This window comes from Rhinolophus sinicus, chromosome X, assembly GCF_036562045.2.
Source record: "Rhinolophus sinicus isolate RSC01 chromosome X, ASM3656204v1, whole genome shotgun sequence".
In the NCBI taxonomy this organism is placed as follows: Eukaryota; Metazoa; Chordata; class Mammalia; order Chiroptera; family Rhinolophidae; genus Rhinolophus; species Rhinolophus sinicus.
In genome coordinates this window covers 16072289-16094974 of record NC_133768.1, presented here as the reverse complement: position 1 = coordinate 16094974, position 22686 = coordinate 16072289, and the positions used below count along the sequence as shown (strand labels likewise).

Sequence of the window (22686 nt, the reverse complement as noted above, 5' to 3'; positions counted from 1 at the left end):
AAAGTGACCGGGACAGAAACTCCCCACTGGGTCCTGGACAGAGGATGCCCTTTACTTACTTCTTCTGGGTCCCATGACCTCTCACCAATTGAATGACCCTCTTGAATGTGAAACAAAAGACTCCTAAAACTAGAAGATGGCCAGCCCCTGCTGTCCCATCAGTATGCTAGAGTCAGAGCACACAGAATGCAGCTGAAAGGGGACAGGCTGATTAGAATAGGAGCCCTGTGGGTTTTTCGAGCAGTGCCATTGAGGAGAATTGCAAACTTAGCCTTCCTTATAACCAAGTGGTATTTCCATGCCGAAGGTGCACACATCCTCTCAACCTTCCACCCCAGGTGCCCTCATCAATGTGCCTGACCATTGTCCTGGACCACAGTCATGCCTCGGGGTCAAAAGAATATGCCCCGTGCCCATGAGAAATGCAACCGGGGTCGCGATGACTCCAAGAGTCACAAGACACTTCAGGCAGTATCAGTAGTGGAAGAAGAGACCCCCTGCTGCTCTTCTTCTGTTTTGGGGGGTAATCCAGTGGAAGAAGAGACCCCCTGCTGCTCTTCTTCTGTTTTGGGGGGTAATCCAGTGGAAGAAGAGACCCCCTGCTGCTCTTCTTCTGTTTTGGGGGGTAATCCAGTGGAAGAAGAGACCCCCTGCTGCTCTTATTCTGTTTTGGGGGGTAATCCCCAGATTCCATCAGCTACAGAGACAAGTAGCACTTCCCAGGGCTCTTGGACAGCCTCATCTACCACCATTGCCTCTTCGGGTTCTTCTCACACCAGATCCAGTACAGATGATGAAAGCCTAGATGAAGAACATGCATGTTCCTCTGACACCTTATCTTCTGCGAACTCATGGAGTGAGATTCTCACTATGAAAGTGGAGTTGGTGGAGCAATATCTTATATACAAGTATAAAATGAAGCAGCCCATTCTGAAGGAAGAGATGATCCAGATTGTAGGCAAAAATAACCGAGACGAGTTGGATGACATCCTCCAGAAAGCCTCTGATCGTATTGAGGCCGTCTTTGCAGTGGACTTGAAGGAAGTCAGCTCAAGCAACCACTCATATCGCCTTGTGAGCAAACTGAACCTCCCCAATAATGGGAGGGTGTATGCTGGCCGGGGATTACCCAAGACGGGTCTCCTCATGAATATCTTGGGCCTGATCTTCATCAAAGGCAACCGGGCCAGCGAGGAGGAGATCTGGGAATTCCTGAACATGCTGGAAGTATACGCTGGGAGGAAGCACCACGTCTATGGGGAACCCAGGAATCTTATTAACACAGAGCTGGTGCAGCTACAGTACCTGGAGTACCGCCAGGTACCTGACAGCGAACCTGCACGCTATGAATTTCTGTGGGGCCCGAGAGCTCACGCTGAAACAAGCAAGATGCAAGTCCTGGAATTCTTGGCCAAGCTTAATGAAACAGTCCCTAATGCTTTGTCACCTTGGTATGAAGAGGCTCTGCAAGATGAGAGAGCACGAGCCACAGAGGCAGTGAGGGCTGCCACTGGTGCCACAGCCGGACATGATATCACAGCCCCAGCTTCTCCCACACCTAGTGATGTCTGAGGATTTTTATCAAGATAAAAAAATGACAGCACAATAGGGATTTTCATCAAAACATGAAAGAATCCCACAGTAAAATTTTTGGGAGAATGGAAGAGAAAAAATAAATAAACATCATAAATCTTCATTTTCCTGACTCCTTTCAGTCTTTTGTTTTGTAAAATTGATTTATAACTTGATATGCTTAGCATATTAAAGAATGTAGGAGACAGTAAATCTTAACAAGTTAGACCTCTCACTCACTCTCTCTTCTATTCGCAAAACGTAATTCAGCATCTGCGCTTTGGAAGGCTCTGTGCTAGTACTGGGGGTGCAGAGATAAAGACCCAGCCTCTGCCCATAGAACTTTGGAAGCTTGGAGCTTCAGTCATGTAAGGAAGATGTTGAGATCCCCTCTATGACTTACAGGAAAGCAAAAAGGATGAGTGAGACGGGAGGGGTTCCAGGTGAAAGCAGTCAAGTATAAACCCCCTGAGGCAAGGCAGTTTAAGTTTTGGAAGCTACAAGTCAGTCCCCGCAATACACTTTTACATTAAACTACATGGTGGACTGTATGAGGCTATGGGACTGGTGAGCAGAGGCCAGATCCTCAGATGATCAGGCCTCTGATCGTCTGAGTTGAGAGAAAATATTTGACTGGAAAACTGCACTGTGCTGTAAGGTCTAAAATTAAGGCCCAATAATATGGGCTGCCTGGACATTTGGTGAAACCAGCAGGGCCTCACATCCCCTAAATGCAAGTTCCCCTCCATAGTCTTCAGTTGCAGATAAGGTCCCCTAGCAAACAACCAGCTTTATAAGGGGACAAAGCATAGATCTTGCTCATTCCTAAGCAGCAGTCGTCTGTTCCCTACCAGCCTGCAGAATTTTGCAGACAATCTGATTACACGCTGCCATGGGAACTAGGGGTTAGCTCACCCTCTTGATATCACAAACGCCCCCTCCCAAAGACACTGTTTCTTCACTCTGTTCCCAAGTGCCCATGCGGCACAGTGGGGCACGCGGTGTCCTCCCCGTCCTGTGAGTATACATGTTTAATAAACAGCTGTCTATCTGATCTCTACAGTGTCCAGTGTTGTTTGTGTGGACACCCCATGACCATAGTGCGGAAATTCCTTCCTTACCTCATGGGTAAACAGAAGGCCATAAAACATGCTCTTATGAATTACGTTGGGATGGTAGATAACCCAGAAAAAAATGTCCACCTGGGGCAGTGTATTAGTTATCTCAGGCTGCTATAACAAAATACCCCAGACTGGGTGGTTTAAACAACCAAAATGCATTTTCTCACTGTTCTGGAGGCTGGAAGTCCAAGATCAAGGAGATGGCAGGTTTAGTTTCCTCTGAGGCCTCTCTCCTTGACTTGCAGATGGCTACCATTTTCACTTGGCTATCTCGTTGTGAGTGCATCCATGGTGTCTCCTTGTGTGTCCTAATATCTTCTTATAAGGACACCAATCAAATTGGATTATGGACCACCCTAATGGCTTCATTTTAACTTAACCATCCTTTGAAGACCTGATTTGCAAAGGGGAATAGAAATAAGATGCATGCTGAAGAAAAAAGACTACTATATATGTATGAAACTTCATTTTATATCAATTTATTGGTAACTACTGGGAAAAATCTGGAACTGAGACACATAACATTAAAAAATGAGAAACATAGAATCATAGGATACCACCAAACTAAAATAACAGAAATGCAAAGGCAAAGAAACAATGGAGACACCAAGCTACCAGAAAACAAAGGATAAAATGGCTACAGGAAATCCTCACATATCAATAATCACCCTTAATGTAAATGGCCTGAGCTCACCAATAAAAAGGCACAGAGTAACAGATTGGATCAAAAAGAAAACCCAACCATATGCTGCCTTCAAGAAACACATCTCAGCTACAAGCACAAATATAGACTCAAAGTGAAAGGGTAGAAAATGGTACTCCAAGCAAATGGCATCTAGAGAAAAGTGGTCATAGCCACATTTATATCTGATAAAATGGACTTCAATGTAAAAAAGATAACAAGAGACAAAGGTGGACATTTCATAATAACTAAAGGGACAATATATCAAGAAGACATAACACTTGTCAATAGGGAGCACCGAAATATATAAAGCAACTTCTAACAGAACTAAAGGGAGAAACTTACAAAAACAATTATAGTAGGGGAACTAAATACATCATTGACAGCTATGGGTAGATCATCCGAAAGTAAAATCAATAAGGAAATATCTGCCTAAATGACACATTAGACCAAAGGGACATAATTGACATTTACAGAGCCTTTCATCCCAGAACATCAGATTATATATTCTTCTCTAGTTACATGGAAAATTCTCAAGGATAGATCATATGTTGGGGCACAAAATTAGCCTCAACAAATTTAAAAATATTGAAACCATACTAAGCATGTTCTATGATCGCAATTCTTTGAAATGGAGATCAACTGAAAAGAAAAAGCAGGAAAAACCATGAATATGTGGAAATTAAACAACAAGCTACTAAAGAAAGACTGGGTCAAAGAAGAAATAAAAGGGCAGATCAAAAGATGCATAGAAATAAATGAAAATGAAAACATAACATATCAAAATTTGGAGGATGCAGCCACAGCAGTAATTAAAGGGAAGTGGTTTTTTTGTTTGTTTGTTTTTGTTTTTTTTTTATCAGTACAGGCCTATCTCAAGAAACAAGACAAATTCAACATAAACAACATGACATTACATCTTGAAGAACTAGAATAAGAAGAACAAATGAAGCCCAAAGTCAACACAAGGAAGAAAATAATAAAAATGAGAGCAGAATTAAATGAAATAAAAAACAAAATGACAATAGAAAAAAATTAATGCAACAAAGAGCTGGTTCCTTGAAAAGATTAATAAAGTTGGCAACACCCCGGCTAGATTTACTAAAGAAAAAAGACAAATAAACAAAATCAGAAATGAAAGAGTAGTTATGAAAGATACCATAGTAATACAAAAGATCATACAAGAAAGAATACTATGAAAGACTGTCCACCAAAATAAATAACCCAAAAGAAATGGACAAGTTCTTAGAAATATATAACCTTCCTAGACTGAATCATGAAGAACTGGAAAATCTAAATAGACGAATCAACAGTAAGAAAATTGAAATAGTCATCAAAAACCTCCCCAAAAATTAAAGTCCAGAAGCAGATGGCTTCATTAGTGAATTCTACCAAACATTCAAAGATGATTTAATGCCTGTCCTTCTCCAAAAATTGAAGAAGAGACAATAGTTCTTAACTCACCTTATGAGACCAACATTATGCTGATACCAAAATGATAAGGATAACACACACACAAAAGAAAACTACAGACCAGTATCTCTGATGAAGACAGATGCAAAAATCTTAAACAAAATACTAGCAAATCAAATACAATACATTTAAAACATTAGTATTACAAGCAAGTGGGGTTCATTCCAGGGGTGCAAGTATGGTTCAACATATGCAAATCAATTAATGTGATACACCATATAAACAAAATAAAGGATAAAAGCCATATGATCATATCAATAGATGCAATAAAAAAAGCATTTGACAAGATATGAAACCCATTTATAATTAAAACACAATAAAATGCATATAGAAGGAAAGTGCGTCAACATAATAAAGGCTATATACGACAAACCCTCAGCTAATATCATGCTTAATGCTGAAAAACTGGAAGTGTTCCCTCTAAGATCAGGAAGAACACAAGGATGCCCCTTCTCACCACTGTTACTCAACATAGTATTAGAAGTCCTAGTCAGAGCAATCAGGCAAGAGAAAGAAAGAAAAGGCATCCAAATTGGGAATGAAGAAGTTAAATTATCACTCTTTGCAGATGACATGATGCTATATATAGAAAACTCTAAAGACTACACCCAAAAAACTATTAGAAATAAATACAGTGAAGTTGTAGGATTACAAAATCAATGTACAAAAATCCATTGCATTCCTATATACTAACAATGAAATTTCAGAAAAAGAAATGAAAAAAATATTCCTTTTGCAATTGCAACAAAAAGAATAAAATACATAGGAATAAACTTAACAAAGCATGTGAAGAACCTATACAATGAAAACTACAAAACATTATTAAAAGAAGTTGAAGAAGACACAAAGAAATAGAAAGACATTCTGTGCTCATGCATTGGAAGAATCAGCATACGTAGTTAAAATGGCCAGATTACCCAAAGCAATATGCAGATTTAATGCAATCCCCATCAAAATCCCAAAGCCATTTTTTAAAGAACTAGAACAAAAGAATCATCAGATTTGTATGGAATGTCAAAAGACCCCAAATAGCCAAAGCAATCCTGAGAAAAAAAGAACAAGCCTGGAGGTATCAGACTCCCTGAATTCAATTTATATTACAAAGCGACAATAATCAAAACAGCATGGTATTGGCAGAAAAACAGACACACAGACCAATGTAGTAGAATTGAGAACCCAGAAATAAACCCACATATATATGAGCAGATAGTTTTTGACAAAAGAGCCAAAAACATACGATGGAGAAAAGAAATCCTCTTTAATAAATGGTACTGGAAAAATTGGAAAGCCATGTGCAAAAGAATGAAACTAGACTGCTACCTGTCAACATAAACCAAAATTAACTCAGAATGGATCAAAGACCTAAATATAAGACCCAAAACAATAAATTGCATAGAAGAAAGCATAGGTACTAAAGTTATGGGCTTGGGTGCAGAGAGGATTTTATGAATTTGACCTCAAAGACAAGGAAAGTAAAAGCAAAAATAAATGAATGGGATGATACCAAATTAAAAAGCTTCTGCACGGCAAAAGAAACAAACCATCAACAAAACAAAGAGGCAACCAACCGAATGGGAGAAGATATTTGCAAACAACACCTCCAATAAGGGGTTAATAACCAAAATATATAAAGAACTCATAGAACTCAACAAGAAGAAAACAAACCAATTTAAAAATGAGCAGAGAACCTGAACAGACACTTCGCCCAAGAAGACAGGCAAATGACCAACAGATATGTGAAAAGATGCTCAACTTCACTAGCTATTAGGGAAATGCAAATCAAAACCACAATGAGATACCACCTCACACCTATTAAAATGGCTATTATAAACAAAAAAAAGTAATAGTAAGTGTTGGAGAAGTTGTGGAGAAAAAGGAACCCTCATACACTGCTGGTGGGAATGCAAACTGGTACAGCCACTATGAAGAGCAATGCGGAGATTTCTCAGAAAATTAAGAATATAATTACCATATGACCCAGTAATCCCTCTTCTGGGTATCTACCCCAAAAATCTGAAAACATTTATCTGTAAAGATATATGTACCACTACGTTCATTGCAGCGTTATTCACAGTGGCCAAGACATAGAAACAACCAGAGTGTCCTTTGATAGATGATTGACTAAAGAAGATATGGTATATATGTATACAATGGAATGCTACTCAGCCATAAGAAAAGATGAAATACTGCCATTGGTGATAATATGGATAGCTCTTGAGAATATCATGCTAAGCGAAATAAGTCAGACAGAAAAAGTCGAGAACCATATGATTTCACTCATATGTGAGATATACTGAAAGCAACAAATAAGCAAGATAAACAGACAAAAACTCATTGACAGAGACAATAGTTTAGTGGTTACCAGAGGGTAAGGGGGGGAGGAGGAGAAGTAGAAGAGGGTAAATGAGATCAAATATATGGTGATGGAAGGAGATTTGAGTTTGGGTGGTGAACACACAATGCAATATATAGATTATATATTATAGAATTTTATACTTGAAACCTATATAATTTTATTAACCAATGTCACCCCAATAAATTTAATAAAAAATGTTGTAATACTCCAAATATTTGAGGGGTTGTTTTTAAAGTAACCTATGGATCAAAGAAGAATTTGCCAGAGAAATTAGAAAATATTTTGAACTGAATGATAATGAAAACACAACGTATCAAAATTTGTGGGATGTAGCCAAAGTAGTGATTTGAAAGAAACATATGCCTTCTCTATAATATAAAAGTGTATATATAACCTAAAGGAAAAGAACCCAGTATGTGTGTGGGGATAGGGTGTCCAAATTCCACACCTATGTTCTCAGAGTTGCTTCCTCTCCAAAAGAACCTTCTAATATCCATCTTGCAAATCTTCACCGACTTTTCGGGACATCTTTCCAGTGCACACAGCTCTTGTTCTTAGCCTAGGATATATTTCCCTGCTCCCAGCAATTTTCCCTAAATCTGGATTATTCAATCTATAATTGTGACCTAGGCACCAGCGAGACAATCCAAGGTAATCTTTGACATGCTACATCCCCTACAAACATCCAGGTGTGCATTGGCACCACTTTTATATTCTAATTTGAGCTCCTCCCACCAGCATGAGTTGCATACAAGTCTCTTATTTTTCCGATTGTTCAATGGTTAACTGTTGGAACACACACATACGTGTGTCCACATACTCTCACCCATAGTCTTTGTAGGACTAACACTATCTGGTAGAGACTGTACAAACAAGCCTCCTAAGAAGGAAAAGACAATAATTCCCTAAAGTTCTATAATATACAAGGTCACCTCTCTGACAATGAAGTTAGTACGGTACATAATTATGCAAAGAGGTGTTAGTTCATATCTATTATTCCCCTCTCTCAAATTGTACCTCCTTGAGCCTGCCAAGAATAAGAAATGGCCCATTACAAAGCCATATACCACTTAATGACCACTCAGTTAGCTACACAAAGACCTGGTTAAAGCTTGAAATTACCTCTTGAAATTTTCCAATTAGCTATTAGACAAAGGCCATCCGTTTCCCCAGACACTCTCTTGGGAGGAGGGCTTTGGTGCTTGGGAAGTAGGGGAAACATAATCAGCTTTGCATTTTTATCAGAATATCCTGAGTGGTAAGTGGAAAGTGGTTGGGAGGAGGAGTGCAAGAGTGCATGCTGGGGGGCCAGGAAGAGAAAGGGGACAGATACATTTGTGATCTTAATTTTGCAGTCAAACAACTTGCAAAAAAGGAGTTCATGCATGAAAAGGAACATTGCCAATAAGATAGGTTCTAGTTCACACTATGGAAATTACACGGAGATGGTGGTGTCTTAGAAAATTTATAGGGTTTCATGAATATGGATTATCACTATTTTATAAATAGGAGGGAAAATGTAATAAGATGAAATGGCACCCCCCCCAAAAAAAATCACCAAACTGATACAATATATGATCTGTACAAACTAATATAATCTTTTCCTCATCACTTTCCAAAGGGAGAACCTCATCAACCAAAAAAAAAAAAAAAAAAAAAAAAAAAGCCAGACACTTTGTGTGTGTGATCATGACCATTTTATATGCATTTGGATCAAAATGACACAACTGGAATAACTATGTGGGTTTTGTTTTAAACTTAAATTTAACAAATGATATTTCAGAAAGTACAATCCCCATACCTCAGACACTCTTCCTCAGAAATGAAATTTCAACTTTCCTGACACTAAATTTGGGCAGAGGTGTCAAATAATTATAATAACTGCAAGCTGGCCCCAGCTAAAATAGCATTTCAGCAGCCTGCCACTGGCATATAATCAACCGCACACCCACTGCTGGACTTGATACACAATTGTGGCACCAAAAAATGATTAGAATATACCTCTTGGTGCCAAGTATTGCAGTACAGCAAATTAACCTTTGACCAAAATAATCATTTCCCCCCTTTCTGGATGTCTAAGTCAGTTAAGCATTTTCAGATCAATGCAACCATATGTCCACCTGTAACACTTGAGAAATTATTCCTTATTTGCAGAATAACCTTCTGTCTCACAAAGGACATATTATGTGTTCCAACTCAGAAGGTGGGGCAGGGAATTGGAAACTGACTATTTCACAGTATTTGACACATTAAACAGTCCAGAAGTAGTCACCTATTTGCATCATATTAGTACATCATATTTAAACATTCCCACATAAATTTGACCTAAACCAGTAGTCCTCTACAAAATATGTTCAAGGCTTTAATTTTGTCAGGATTGTCAAGATCAATACCTTTCTCTGCACCATGTATCTTTGTGGCAGTAATTAGCTTTGTAGAATTGTTGTTAGGGAAAAGCAGGTTTCCATGGAGAAAAAGGAAGGTCTACAAGTTGTTATGTATATAAAAGCAATTTCAGGAGGAAAATGGCATAGAGTGGGCAGCTGCTCTAAATAGTCTAGATTTATTCCTTTACTTGAAGCCCAATGTTTCTTATTTTTATATTTCTGGACTTTTAGCTAAAGTATAATACTATCATTATTAAATTGTCTATTACAGTCATCTTTTGTAGAAACTTAATTTATATCTAATGTTGCAATGTTTGGGATTACAAGTATTCCACTTTATTTGCGGTTTCTTTCTTAAAATCTCAGTGGAAGCCTTACTGCAGGGCAACCCTTCAAAAATTGTGTCTCATTTTCTACCAAATAAATGTGATAATACAAATGTACTTTCCTTAAAGGAGATCCCATGGGACCAAAACAAGCCACAAACAAATATCAAAATAATGATAAAAATCTTCAGTCACAATGCTTTGTGTATAAATATCCTTTTTAATGTGAATTCTACATAAAGGTATACTTGTTGAAGTTTTGTCTAGGGGTATTAAATACCACAAAAGGAAAATACTTTTAGAATGAATAGTTAATGCTTAAGAGCTTTAACTGGCCATTTAACTTGGAGTAGAATCTCGTACATGAGTGGGCTTGTAAGGGCTAGAGAACAAATTAGCTGTATCTCCTCCTTCTGCTAGACAGATACAAAAGTAGGAATATTTTGGCATAGTGTGTAACTTCTTTTCTAAACAAGGCAAACAGCGCACTTAGTTTTGTAGAACAAGATCATAAGATAAAGTGAAAGGTGCACATATATTGAAATTAGAAAGACACAACTTCAGGTACTGCTTCTGTGATTATTTTGCAGTGTGGAGCTCCATTTACTCAAGTGTAGAAGAAAGATAAAGCGAATTGGAAGAGATTTCTATAAGAACTAAATGAAATGTTTGTGAAAGCATCCTCTCTGGTTCTTTCACCTTTAAAGACTTGATTTTCACTGGACTTAAGTGGAGTTTACAAGAAGCCCAAAGCTGTTTTCCCCAGGAACATATACTTTCCCCAGGAACAAATATTGAGGAAAACAAGAATTTCTTAATTTCTAATGTAATATTTTAGGAGGTCATACAAAACATTAAGAAGAGAGATGCCATCAACATAAAAAAAATCAACCCATAAATACTGACATCCTCATACCTACCAAATCCCTCAGTTATAAAGATCAGCAAATGTATAATATCAGTTTTACTCTTTCTTTTTTTTTTTTTTTTTGGCTTTAGAATGACTGTATAATGATACTGGTCAGAAGTTGGTTGATACCTAATAACGATGATTAAAAATATGGAAAATACAGAGTCTGAAGAATCCTAACCTCATTATATTTTTTCTACTATAAGAATAATAAATGGAGAGCTAATACTAGAGTTTAGTTATCATACAAGTACATATTCTAGTATTCTTATATGCTATATATACTTACTTTTTGTAAAAAAACTAGCCCATTGACTTAAGAAGCTTGATAATTTTGGTACCCTGCAAGGTTGTTTTTCTCCTAATATAAGTGGAATAAATATTCTACAATTCTTCCATTGAGGTATGTACACAGGTATTTCCTGAGTGTCCCCAAAGGCTCTGAAGAACTCATACAAGAGGAGTGTGTTCCCAGGAAGCAGCATGTCACCTGTCACCTCCTCCTCATCACATAAGCCTATTTGTTTTCCTTTCTTTCCTCTCACTCACATCTTGACATTTCTCCTCATCTTATCACTTTTCCTACATCATTTTAACTGTTTCTATTTCTCTCTCTACTAATTATCTGATTTTTGCTATCCATATTTGATGTGCCAGCTTTGGAGGACAGTGCCTGCTAGCACACACAAGCTTCACAGAGGTCCACAGAGTCAGCTGAAGAGTTACAGTCACATCTGATAAAGTTCATGTGGAGAGTTGAGAAGGCTGAGTTGTCCCTGGAGCATTGGTGTGCAGGGGAAAGAAGGATTTTTCAGGGGGCTTTGAGCCAAGAGAGAGTAGGAAGGGAACTGCCCATGGTGCTGAGTGGTCCCACAGAGGGTGTAGAGAATAAAAAAGAGCCGTGAGCAATACTTTGAGGAGGATTGATAGAGGTGATCAAGGCAAACCTCCTCTGACCACAATTCCAGGCTTACTACAGTTTTTCTCTGTTAGTGGTGCTGTGTTCTTATTTTGTTTGCCCTCTTATGTAGAAACCTACAAAACTAGGACACTGGCTGCAAGAGCCCAGTGACCTCACTTCCTGGAGGCCAATATCATAGTAACCATCAGATTATGAATACTGGAAAGGAGGACTTGATGCAGAGACTCCTCAACCCCTATTTCAGGAATAACATCTAGGATTAGGTCTGCTATCCTATGCTTAAATCCTTGAAAGGATTAAAAAGTCTGTCCAAAAGTGAACTTGAGGACAAAATGTCCAAACGAGCAATATTGTTTGTTCAACCTTTGATCTTTCACAGAATTTGTGACCATTTAAGTAAGGAATGGGAAAACCCCAAAACATTTTTTCCTGTGAACTTATCTTCCCATCTGCTGCTTGAGGGGAATTTTAAAATTCATGTCTTAGTTTCTATCTCTACACATAATTCATGAAGATCTTGCTCTTCACAAGCTATTTAATACTCAAGAAGTCATTTAAGTCATTTTAGAATCTTCCTAAAATTCCACAAGAAGTTGTGTTTACAAAGGACACACAAACCTGAAACATTTGCACATTTCATTTGAATCCAAATGCAGAAATCATAAGTGTTTTGGAACAGAAGAGAAATTTCTTACTGACAGAAAACAGAAAGCCGATCTTTTTTCTGTCAATAAGAAAGATCTGATGCAACAACATCCAGTCATGCTTCCTGACAATCCCACTTGGAAATGATGTTTGGACATGAATCTTATATTACACGTACATCGTTCATTGTCTGTGGTCTCGTGTTGTAATCTCTTGTGTGTGTATACCTTCTGTCTTTAGTGGAGATATCTGATATAAGAGAAAGGAAACTTGATATAAGCTCAGAGGACCAAGGTTTGAGTTCTGATCTTCACAGCTGTGTAACTTTGGACAAATCACTGAACCTCACTGAGCCTCATCTCTTCTGCATCCTTAATGAATTTTGAACCCACCAGAAATGGTAATGAACCTAAATATATTCTGTGGAGACCTAAATGATAGTTCCAGGTAATTGCCATCTTCTATGAAATCCACACAGTTTTCACATATTTATACTTATTGTTGCAACAAATATGTGTTAAGGTACACAACAGGAATGTGTGGGAAAAGAAAACAGAAACATGGGAAAAGAGGGAAGAAGCTTTATATTCGACATACATTTCTTTTTATGCCAAAGTGGAATGCCATTATCATCACAGAGTTGTGCTGTTACATACCCTGTCGTGGCCATTTCTAAATTGAGGAAGGCAAAACTTACCAAGTCCTGGGAAGCTCATTTTTATAAATGTCTCCAGATTAGATGTTTTAGCACATCTTATAGTGAGGTGGTTCAAACTATTGTGTTTTTCAAAGACTATGCTACTTATTTGTTTGTTTAAAGTATATATTATTCACAGTATGTTATATGGTATATAATTACACAAGAGACATTTTAAAATCTAATCTTGATTTTTATATTATGCTTGCTTAAAATTTTAGGTGCCAACACATTTTAAAAATAAATAAGTCGCTTGCATTTTTCTGCTTATCACAACAGAGGAGGTAAATGTGTTTACCACCACATGTGATCCCCAAGAGGGTGTGTTTTATTCTGGATGTCAAATTTTAAGTGGAGGAATAACAGGGTGCAGACACACTGAGAACACTCTCTCGGTAGCTGATGTTTTTCCCTCCAGTGGGTGATGAAAATCAAATCCCCAAACTGCTCCTTCTGGGCTTCTTACTAATTAACTTGACATCTGTGGTGAAGCGAAACATAGACTAACCTTGTTCATTCCCAGTCCCACAATTAAACTGCTCGTAGTTCAGGTCAGAAGCTTGTTTCTGGAAATTTGAAAGTAAAATAATTCCAAACTGACATAAAGTGTAAAACAACTTCTTTAACATTTCTACCAAAATATTCAGGAAAAGGAAGATCTTTCAGGTAGAGTAAAAATTGCACTCTTAATCCACCATGATTCCCTCCTCTGTCTACTGGAATTTTTCTCCATCTATGGATGACAGAATCAAAGGATCCATAAAATTGGACCATTCATGTAAAATAGTCCCTGTTATGAGCACAGATGAATGGAGCAATGCAGTGCTTGGGATGTGATGCATACAGAGATGGCGGTGGTAAAACTAAGTGGTCAGAAAGTTTCTTGGAAGATCTAGGGAGGGAAAAGAAACAATCCTCTAGAAAAACATTAAAAGAATAATATAGCAAAAAAGTGTTTGCTGCAAGTAGAAAGTGTTCAATTTCCCTCATTCATGCTACTATCAGAAAGTGTTTGGTGGCCTAAGTGTGTTAGTAGCATGGAATCCACGCAGGCAAATCTATTGGGTGACCTATGGCTTACCAGAAGGAAGTGAAAAGATTATGATGGGGAAAACTAGAGACAGAGTACACTTCTGCACAAATGAGAATACAAATGAAATAGAATCATTAATAGGCAAGAGCACATTGCATGGGATTTTCTTTTCTTTTTTTCTTCAATTAAAGTTTATTGGGGTGACAATTGTTAGTAAAGTTACATAGATTTCAGGTGTACAATTCTATATTACATCATCTATAAATCCCATTGTGTGTTCATCACCCAGAGTCAGTTCTCCTTCCATCACCATATATTTGACCCCTTTTACCCTCATCTCCCACCCCCCACCCCCCCTTACCCTCTGGTAACCACTAAACTATTGTCTGTGTCTATGAGTTTTTGTTTCTCATTTGTTTGTCTTGTTCTTTTGTTGTTTTTGGTTCATATACCACATATCAGTGAAATCATATGGTTCTCTGCTTTTTCTGTCTGACTTATTTTGCTTAGCATTATAATCTCAAGATCCGTCCATGTTGTCACAAGTGATCCTATTTGATCTTTTCTTACTGCCGAATAGTATTCCATTGTGTATATATACCACAACTTCTTTATCCATTCATCTATTGAAGGACATTTTGGTTGTTTCCATGCCTTGGCCACTGTAAACAATGCTGCAATGAACATTGGAGCACACGTATCTTTATGTATAAATGTTTTCAGAGTTTTTGGGTAGATACCCAGGAGAGGGATTGCTGGGTCATATGGCAATTATATTCGTAATGTTTTGAGGAACCTCCACACTGCCTTCCATAGGGGCTGCACCAGTCTGCATTCCCACCAACAGTGTATGAGGATTCCTGGGATTTTCTTTAAAATACTTCATCAAAAAAAATTTAAGTGAGGTATTGAAATAAGTTAGTTATACACACAACATGGATAAATCTGAAAAACATGTTGAGTGAAAGAAGCTTTACACTAAAGAGCATATACTACATAATCCCATTTATATGATGTTCTAAAAGAGGCAAAACTAACAATCTAAGGTGAAAAACATCAGAAAAGTGGTTGTTTCTTGAAGTCAGGGTGGAGGCATGAATTGAGTGGGAAGGGGCATGAGGGAATTTTCTAGGGTGATGGTTATGTTATATCTCTTAATAGAGTTTGGGCTACACAGGTGTATGAGTATGCATATATCAAAACGCCTCAAACGGTACACTTAAGATTTGTGTATTTCACTGTATGTGAAATTTACTTCAAAATAAGGACCTATAAACAAATGCTGAACTTTATTACTAATCTGCTAGCTGAAGTACTTGGGGTAAATATACTGATGTCTGTAGCTTACTTAGAAATACATCAAAATATGAGAGATTTGTGGATGGATAGATGAAAGGTTGAATAGATATGTTATAAAACAAGCATAGGAAAAGATTAATTGTAGAATCTAGATAAATGATGGACCTATGAGGATTCATTTTACAAATTTTCAACTTTTTTCTATATTTGAAAATTTTTATAATAAGATATTGGGAAAAGTAGGAAATAGGAGACATGAAATAAAGTTGGTAAAAATGTCATTGACTGGTGCAGCAACAGACAGTTAATGGATTCATTATATCCTTCTCTCTACTTTCTGTAAGTTTGAAATTTTCCAAAATAAAAAGTAAAAAAGAAATTCATATGAAGACATTATCCAAATTGAATATAGAATTATATTTAAGTTATGTAACTATGACTATGTACAGAGGGTGCCAAAAAAATGTATACATGTTTTAAGAAAGAAAAAAACTAATGAAATTGTAATACTCAATATACCGTGTTTCCCCAAAAATAAGACCTAGCCGGACAATCAGCTCTAATGTGTCTTTTGGAGCAAAAATTATATAAAACCTGGTCTTATTTTACTTTATATTATAAAGTTATTATTTTACTTTATATTATGAAGTAAAATATTATATTATAAAGTAAGACCCAGTCTTATTTTACTTTATATTATAGAGACCTGGTCTTATAGTAAAATAAGACCGGGTATAATATAATATAATATAATATAATATAATATAGTATAGTATAGTATAGTATAATATAATATAAACCATGTCTAATATAATATAATATAATATAATATAATATAATATAATATAATATAATACTGGATCTTATGTTAATTTTTGCTCCAAAAGACACATTATAGTTGATGTCCGGCTAGGTCTCATTTTCAGGGAAACACGGTATACTGATAACAAAAGAGGAATACAAGTCACGCTTGACATCTGCAATGACAAGAGGTGCTCAAAGTGGTTACCGTCAGCATCCAAACACTTCTGATTATGGTGAACTACTGCTTGAGCAACACTGACTGAGGTGTCCACTTGTATACATATTTTGGCACCACTGGTATTTTCTCTCATTTTCTATATATTTAATAACAGTATGTAATTTTTCCATAAAATAAGGAGGGGGGGGATGGAGAGAAGTGGGCTCAGATAGGAATACAGGGAAATTAGAAGAGAGGGTCCTGAACTAAAAGTTTCAGCTCTATTAAAAGATGATCATTTTCATAAATCACTTCTGTTCACCTAAGTTCAGTTTGACTCTGTATCTCGACCCTTGCCTAGAAAGAGGGAATCTACCTCTTTATGGTGTGAGGAGTAGAAAAGGTAGTTATTAATAATGCAAACTTTTGAACCACATGAAAGTACATGGTGGACACTGGAGCCAGTGTAAACCTCCTACAGTTTTCCTTCTTCCCCCTTATCCCCCACAACTTGGTTTTATCTCTCTTTCCATGATGATCAGGTAACGTAAGTGTGCTCCTGAATTGATTGATTTTACAAATCCTAGTTCTGCTAACTATCCCGAATACCTGTGGCTCCTTTATGCTGTAGATCCTTGTTCCAAATCCTACCTTTGCTCAATATTGCCTTTTCAACTCAATATTCCTCAATAAATGCTTTAACAAAACTTCTATTGACATTATGCTCTCATTTTAAAATATAGAACCAATATAAAAATGGGCATATAAAGAAGGTCTCTGTAGTAGTTGTAGAATTGCTATTTAAAATACTGTTCATTACATTGTTCAGTGCCCAACTTAAGTGTTCAGTTTTTCTCAGAGTTCTGAGCTATGGTTTGTCTCTCCTGGTGATTTTGTATGTCCCCCTTTGTTAGATAGCTGTGTAATCCTTACAGTTCCCTTTTTACCTTGGCTTCCAGGAAATTTACAGTTATTTAATTCATTAAATAATAGCATCCTTTGGCTTCACTTTTTGTTCTAATTATTCTACTCTCATCTTTCCCATCTCCATCCCAACCCTTGTTCCCATTATTTGGTACTTCCCCTTTAATAATTATAGATTTGTTGGATTCATAATATCTAAGTTTTTGTAAACTGCTCTAGGTTTGGAAGTAGGTAGAGAATACATAATCATTTCTATAAAACCTTCGATGCTGTTAGTGTTATACTACTCTAGCTCAAATTTATTTGCAGTGATAGCCAGCATATTACAATAAAGGATAGGTTTAGCAGATATTTTGAGAAAATAAAGTACTTTGTTATATTAGGAAGCCATCAGAAAGCAATTGAGAGGAGGACATTTTGCATGTTTTAGAATGCTTTTATTAAAACAAAAAACATCGAGACCAACTTTCAACATGCTATATTTTCCATCCATTCTCTTGAATGTACGTGTGTGTTCCCAATTTCTCATCACAATGGTCAGACTGATCACTGATGTGGAAAAAGCTCTCACTCCTCTCAACTAGCTTTTATCAGACAGAGAATGAATCTGGGTCATCTCTCTTGGAGATAGCGCTGCATCTCTGTAGATTAGAGAGAAAAAGCCCAATAGTAACAGAAAAAAACTTCAACTGTCAAAGTTAAACTAAATCTTTTAACTTCATCACAATTTCATAAGTGTATATTCCCTAAAAGAAGAGAATAAAAAGATTCCTCTACCACTGTTTACCTGGGGTAATTCATTCTTCCTAAACATATTATTACTGGAAGCTATGATTGACCCACTGATTAAATATTCAGAAGCCAAAAAAAAAAATTTAAACATAAAAGCATAGAAGGAAATGGCTAAATAATGATCTCATCTTGGGATAAAGAAAAGTATACTGAACTGGAAAGTAACCAAAAAAGTCAAGTAGAAATTGCGATAGATATGTCTAGGTAACAATGTAAGACTTCTGCTAATCAAAATTAGATATCAAAGAATAAGCTGGGAATATTGTATGCAAGAAATGTGAAAGACAAAGATTAAAATCCTTAGTCTACAAAGTGCTCACAGGAATTAAAATGCTTTCAATAAATTAAGTAAAGGACATAATCAGAAAATTCTTCCAATGTGAAAATGAAAATTGGTAATAAATACTTGAGAAAATAGTCATACTATTGTAAAAATACAAAATAAAGCAATAAGATGTTTTTGTCATTCAAAATAACCCAGATTTTTAAAGAAGCATAAACTTAATACTGTTAAACTTACATTGAAAGAATCCCTCTCCTTCACTGCAGCCAGGAACAGGGACTGATGCCATCTTTTTGGGAGGACAGTTTGTTGTGTTTCAAGAGCCTGAAAAATATTAATTTCCTTTTTCTTAATAATTCTACTCCTAGGCATATATTCTAATAAAATATCCAGAAACATGAAAAATGTACAGATTTATGCACAATAATGTTCCACATCGCACTTATATCAATTTGCAATGAAAAGAAACCTAAATTATACATCATTTTATTAGATTATAAACTAAAGTCAATAATAATTATGCACAAAATGGAACATTATAAAGCTATTAAAAGTATTTTACTGAAAAAAATTTAGTGGGAAGCTGCTTAATATGTATTTTGTGGAAAAAGCATATAAAGCATTATAAAAGATTTTAAAACTGCAAAATTATATCTAGAACATGGAAAGAAATATGCAAAATATTAACTATCTCTGGGAAACGGGAGTATAAGTGATTGTTATGTTGTTCGTTGTATTTTTCCAGGAATGTAATAATTTTATTATCCACAAGTATTACTAAACATCCTGGAAGAACACTTATGTTTTCTGTCTTTAACTCTTCCTCACATTACAAGGAAAAGTCCATTTCTCTTTGAGCTAGGACTTGCTACTTCATGTGGTTACAGAAATAATCAAACATTTCTCATATTTCTACTGGCCTCATAATACTGTGGTTGACCTTAGGAAAAGGTCCTCTTAATCTCTATATCTTGAATATGAATTTCCAGTTTAGGAAGTCAAATTGAATTCTGAAAGGATAGAAAAGGCACTGTAATAAAAGTAATATTAAGCTGTTCTAGAAACTCACAAAAGAATACAATGCTACCAGAAATAAAACATTGATAATAAAACATTTCAAGAGGAAAAATGGCATTTTTGCTTTATAAATTTGAGTTCTAAAGGTAAACAGGCTCTTTATTTTCACTTTGGTACATGGCTTGTAGTTATAATATAGTGGTACTTGGCAAATCACTTAGCTATTGCTGTGTAACAAACTACCACAAAACAAAATGACTTAGAAAATCACCATTTATTTAGCTCACAACTGGCAATTTGGGCTGGGCTCAGCTGAGCAGTGCTTGGTGTCTTAGCTGGACTTAGTCATGTGTCTGCCATGAGCTATCAGATAGCCAGAGGAAGCCTAGTCTAGGATGGCCTGAGTTGGGCTGGCTTATCACTGTTCCATGTAGTCTCTCATCCTCCGGCAGGATAGCCCAGGTTTGTTCTTATGTCCAAGAGGGAGAGCAGAAGCAGGACTCTTGTGGCCAAGGCTCAGAACTGACACAATGTCATTTCTCCTTCATCCCAGTGGCTAGTCAGATTCAGAAGGTGGGGAAACAGACTCCATGTCTTGATAGGAAGAGCTGCAAAATCTCACTTTGATAATACAAGGAGAGTGAAGAATTGTGTTCTTCTGTAATAAACCACATTAGGTTATGGCATCTAGGCCAAGCACTCCATTTTACTCATAGATATGATTTACTGAGTTTAAAAGATCTGACAGCTAAGAATCAGATGTTCCCTTTAATCTTTAGCAAAAAATAAAAGCATCCACCTTCCTAAATTTCAGCTAGGCCATTATATATAACTGAGACATTGAGTATTTCCTTCTAAACTTCATCCTTTGCAAACTTGATTTCCTTCTTTCTAAAACAGTAATTGGAAAAATCTTCCCTTTATTTTATATTATAATTGCATTTAATTTTTATTAGAGAAGTGCTTGCTCCTGGTTTAAAAAGTCAAGTAGTATTTAGAGGCTTTGAACAAAATAGACTACCACCTTATTTCAAATCTTCTATCCTAACCCACAAGCACACAAGGAAGTTACCTTTCCTAGAAGCAACCTCTTCATCCTTTGCTTGCTGTTTTTAATCCTTTGAAAATAATATGCATATATTTTTAGAAATTCATCCACTTCTGCATGACATTAGATATTGTGGCTGGCAAAATAATGGGCTCACAAATATGTCCATGTCCTAATTCCTGGAACCTGTGAATTTGTTACCTTACATGGCAAAAGGAACTTTGTAGATCTGATTAAGGTTAAGGACCTTGAGACTAAGCTCACAACCGGTAAGCAAATAGGGACCTCAGTTCTACAACTGCAGGAAATTGAATTCTGCCAATAACCCAAATGAGCAGGAAATGGATTCTTCCCGAGAGCCTCCAGAAAGAAAAACAACCTGCTGATGCCTGGATTTTATTTCCATTAGACCCACACTGGACTTTTTACCTCAGAACTGTAAGAGAACAAATTCGTGTTATTTCAAGCTACTAAGTTTGTGGTAAATTTGTTGCAGCAGCAATAGAAATCTCATACAGGTATTGACTTCCTTCTAAAATAGATGAGGATTTTAGCTCTTTCAAATCATGGTTATCTCCTCGCATGACAGTTATATCACAATTTTTTAGTTAAGCTTATATTCTGCATTTAAAAAATTATTAGGATATTGTAAATAATGTTCACACCTGAACCAAGTAATGTGCCATGATTACTTTGCCTTTCACACACAACTCTTCCCATGCCAACCCCCCCCCCCCATACACACACACACAACATTTTTTTAAAGCTTAGAAACAACAGAAATTTATTTCTCACAGTTCTGGAGGCTGGGAAATCTAAGATCAAGGTGCCAGCATGGTTACGTGCTGGTGAAAGCCTTTTTCCTGGTTGATAGCCAGGGTCTTCTCTCTGTGTCCTCACATGTTTAAAGGAATAAGGGATCTCTTACAATAAAGGCACTAATTATAAAGGCACTAATCTCATTCATGAGGGCAGCTCTTATGACCTAATCACCTCCCAAAGGCCCACCTCCTAATACCGCCACATTGGACATTAAGATTTCAATACATGAATTTTAAGGGGATGCAAACATTCAGACCATGGCATTATACCCATGCCCCCCCCCCCGAAATTGACGTCCTTCTCACATGTCATCAACTCAGGAGTCTAAGTGCAAAGTTTCATCTACAAATCTTCTGTATCAGATATGGTTGAAACCATTCATCCTGAGGCAAGTTGCTCTCCAACTGTGAACTTGTGAAATCAAACATGTTATGTGCTTCCAAAACACAATGGTGGGAAACGCATAGGATAAAGACTCCCATTCCAAAAAGGAGAAACAGTATTCCTGTTACAGAACACAAGTTCATATGCTTGCCACTTCAAAAGGCCAAAACTGAAAAGGACAGAGTTTGGAGTAAGGTCGGAATATTGTTCAAGAAGTCGCCATCTGAGAAGATTGGAGAACTAATAGTGCCTCGCTGGACTAGGTTAAAAGTTTTTAAGGGGTTAGAGGGAACGTGTATTTGGAAGTGCTGGTGGGGCAAGTTTTAATTGGAGGATCTTGGAATTTTGCCATTTATGGTAAGAGGTGTTGGCACTGGATCTTTCTGGACAATGGACCCTTCGCTTCTGGTAGGGTTCTAGTGCTCAAGTTCCGATTATGTCCTGTTCCTCTGGTTCCATACATGGGGGTGGAGGCTGAGACTTTGGTTCCTGGTGCAGCTGGAGGTCAAAATTCTCTCCTCTGTGCGTACTTCTGCTGCATGACTAGTGGTTTTGATCTGTTGTCTCCGAAAAGCAACTCAGTATCTTGTTAAATAGGATAGGACCATTTTGAGCTGGTTCTGTGGTTACATTCCCACCACAAAAAAAGAAGTGATAATTATGTGACATGATAGAGGTGCTAACTAACATGTCACAGTATATAAATGTATCAAATCAACATGTTGTATACTTTAACTTACATAATATTATATGTCAAATGTACTTCAATAAATAAAAAAAATGTTAAAATACAAAAGGGAGAAACAGGAAAGAGGAAAGGTGTAATTGGTTTTCAGCGAGTCTAAAACCTTAAGACCCACTGGGCCTGTGGCCATAGCCCCAGATTTTGCTGGGCACATCATGGTTATGGGTTGGAGCATTGTGCCTGTGGCTCTCCTAGGTTGGAGTTGCATGGGTGGCTCTACAGGTTTGGGGTCTTAGGGTGCCCCTGCCCACACAGCTCCAATGGGCATTGCCCTTGTGAGGGCTCTC

The 22686-nt window shown here is 36.9% G+C and overlaps 1 protein-coding gene and 1 long non-coding RNA gene across 2 annotated transcripts in view; both read left to right on the top strand.

Annotated features, from left to right (window-relative positions):
• LOC141569636 (uncharacterized) overlaps positions 1-22686 on the top strand; it is a 257425-nt gene that overhangs the window by 25737 nt on the left and 209002 nt on the right. The gene's annotated exons all lie outside the window — the stretch shown is intronic.
• On the top strand, positions 382-1572 carry LOC109439459 (melanoma-associated antigen B5). The gene has a single exon (XM_074323985.1). The coding sequence runs from the start codon at positions 382-384 to the stop codon at positions 1570-1572; it is 1191 nt and encodes a 396-aa protein (XP_074180086.1).

Coding starts and splice junctions, on each gene's coding strand:
- LOC109439459 (XM_074323985.1), top strand. CDS start 382: ATGCCTCGGGGTCAAAAGAATATGCCCCGTGCCCATGAGAAATGCAAC.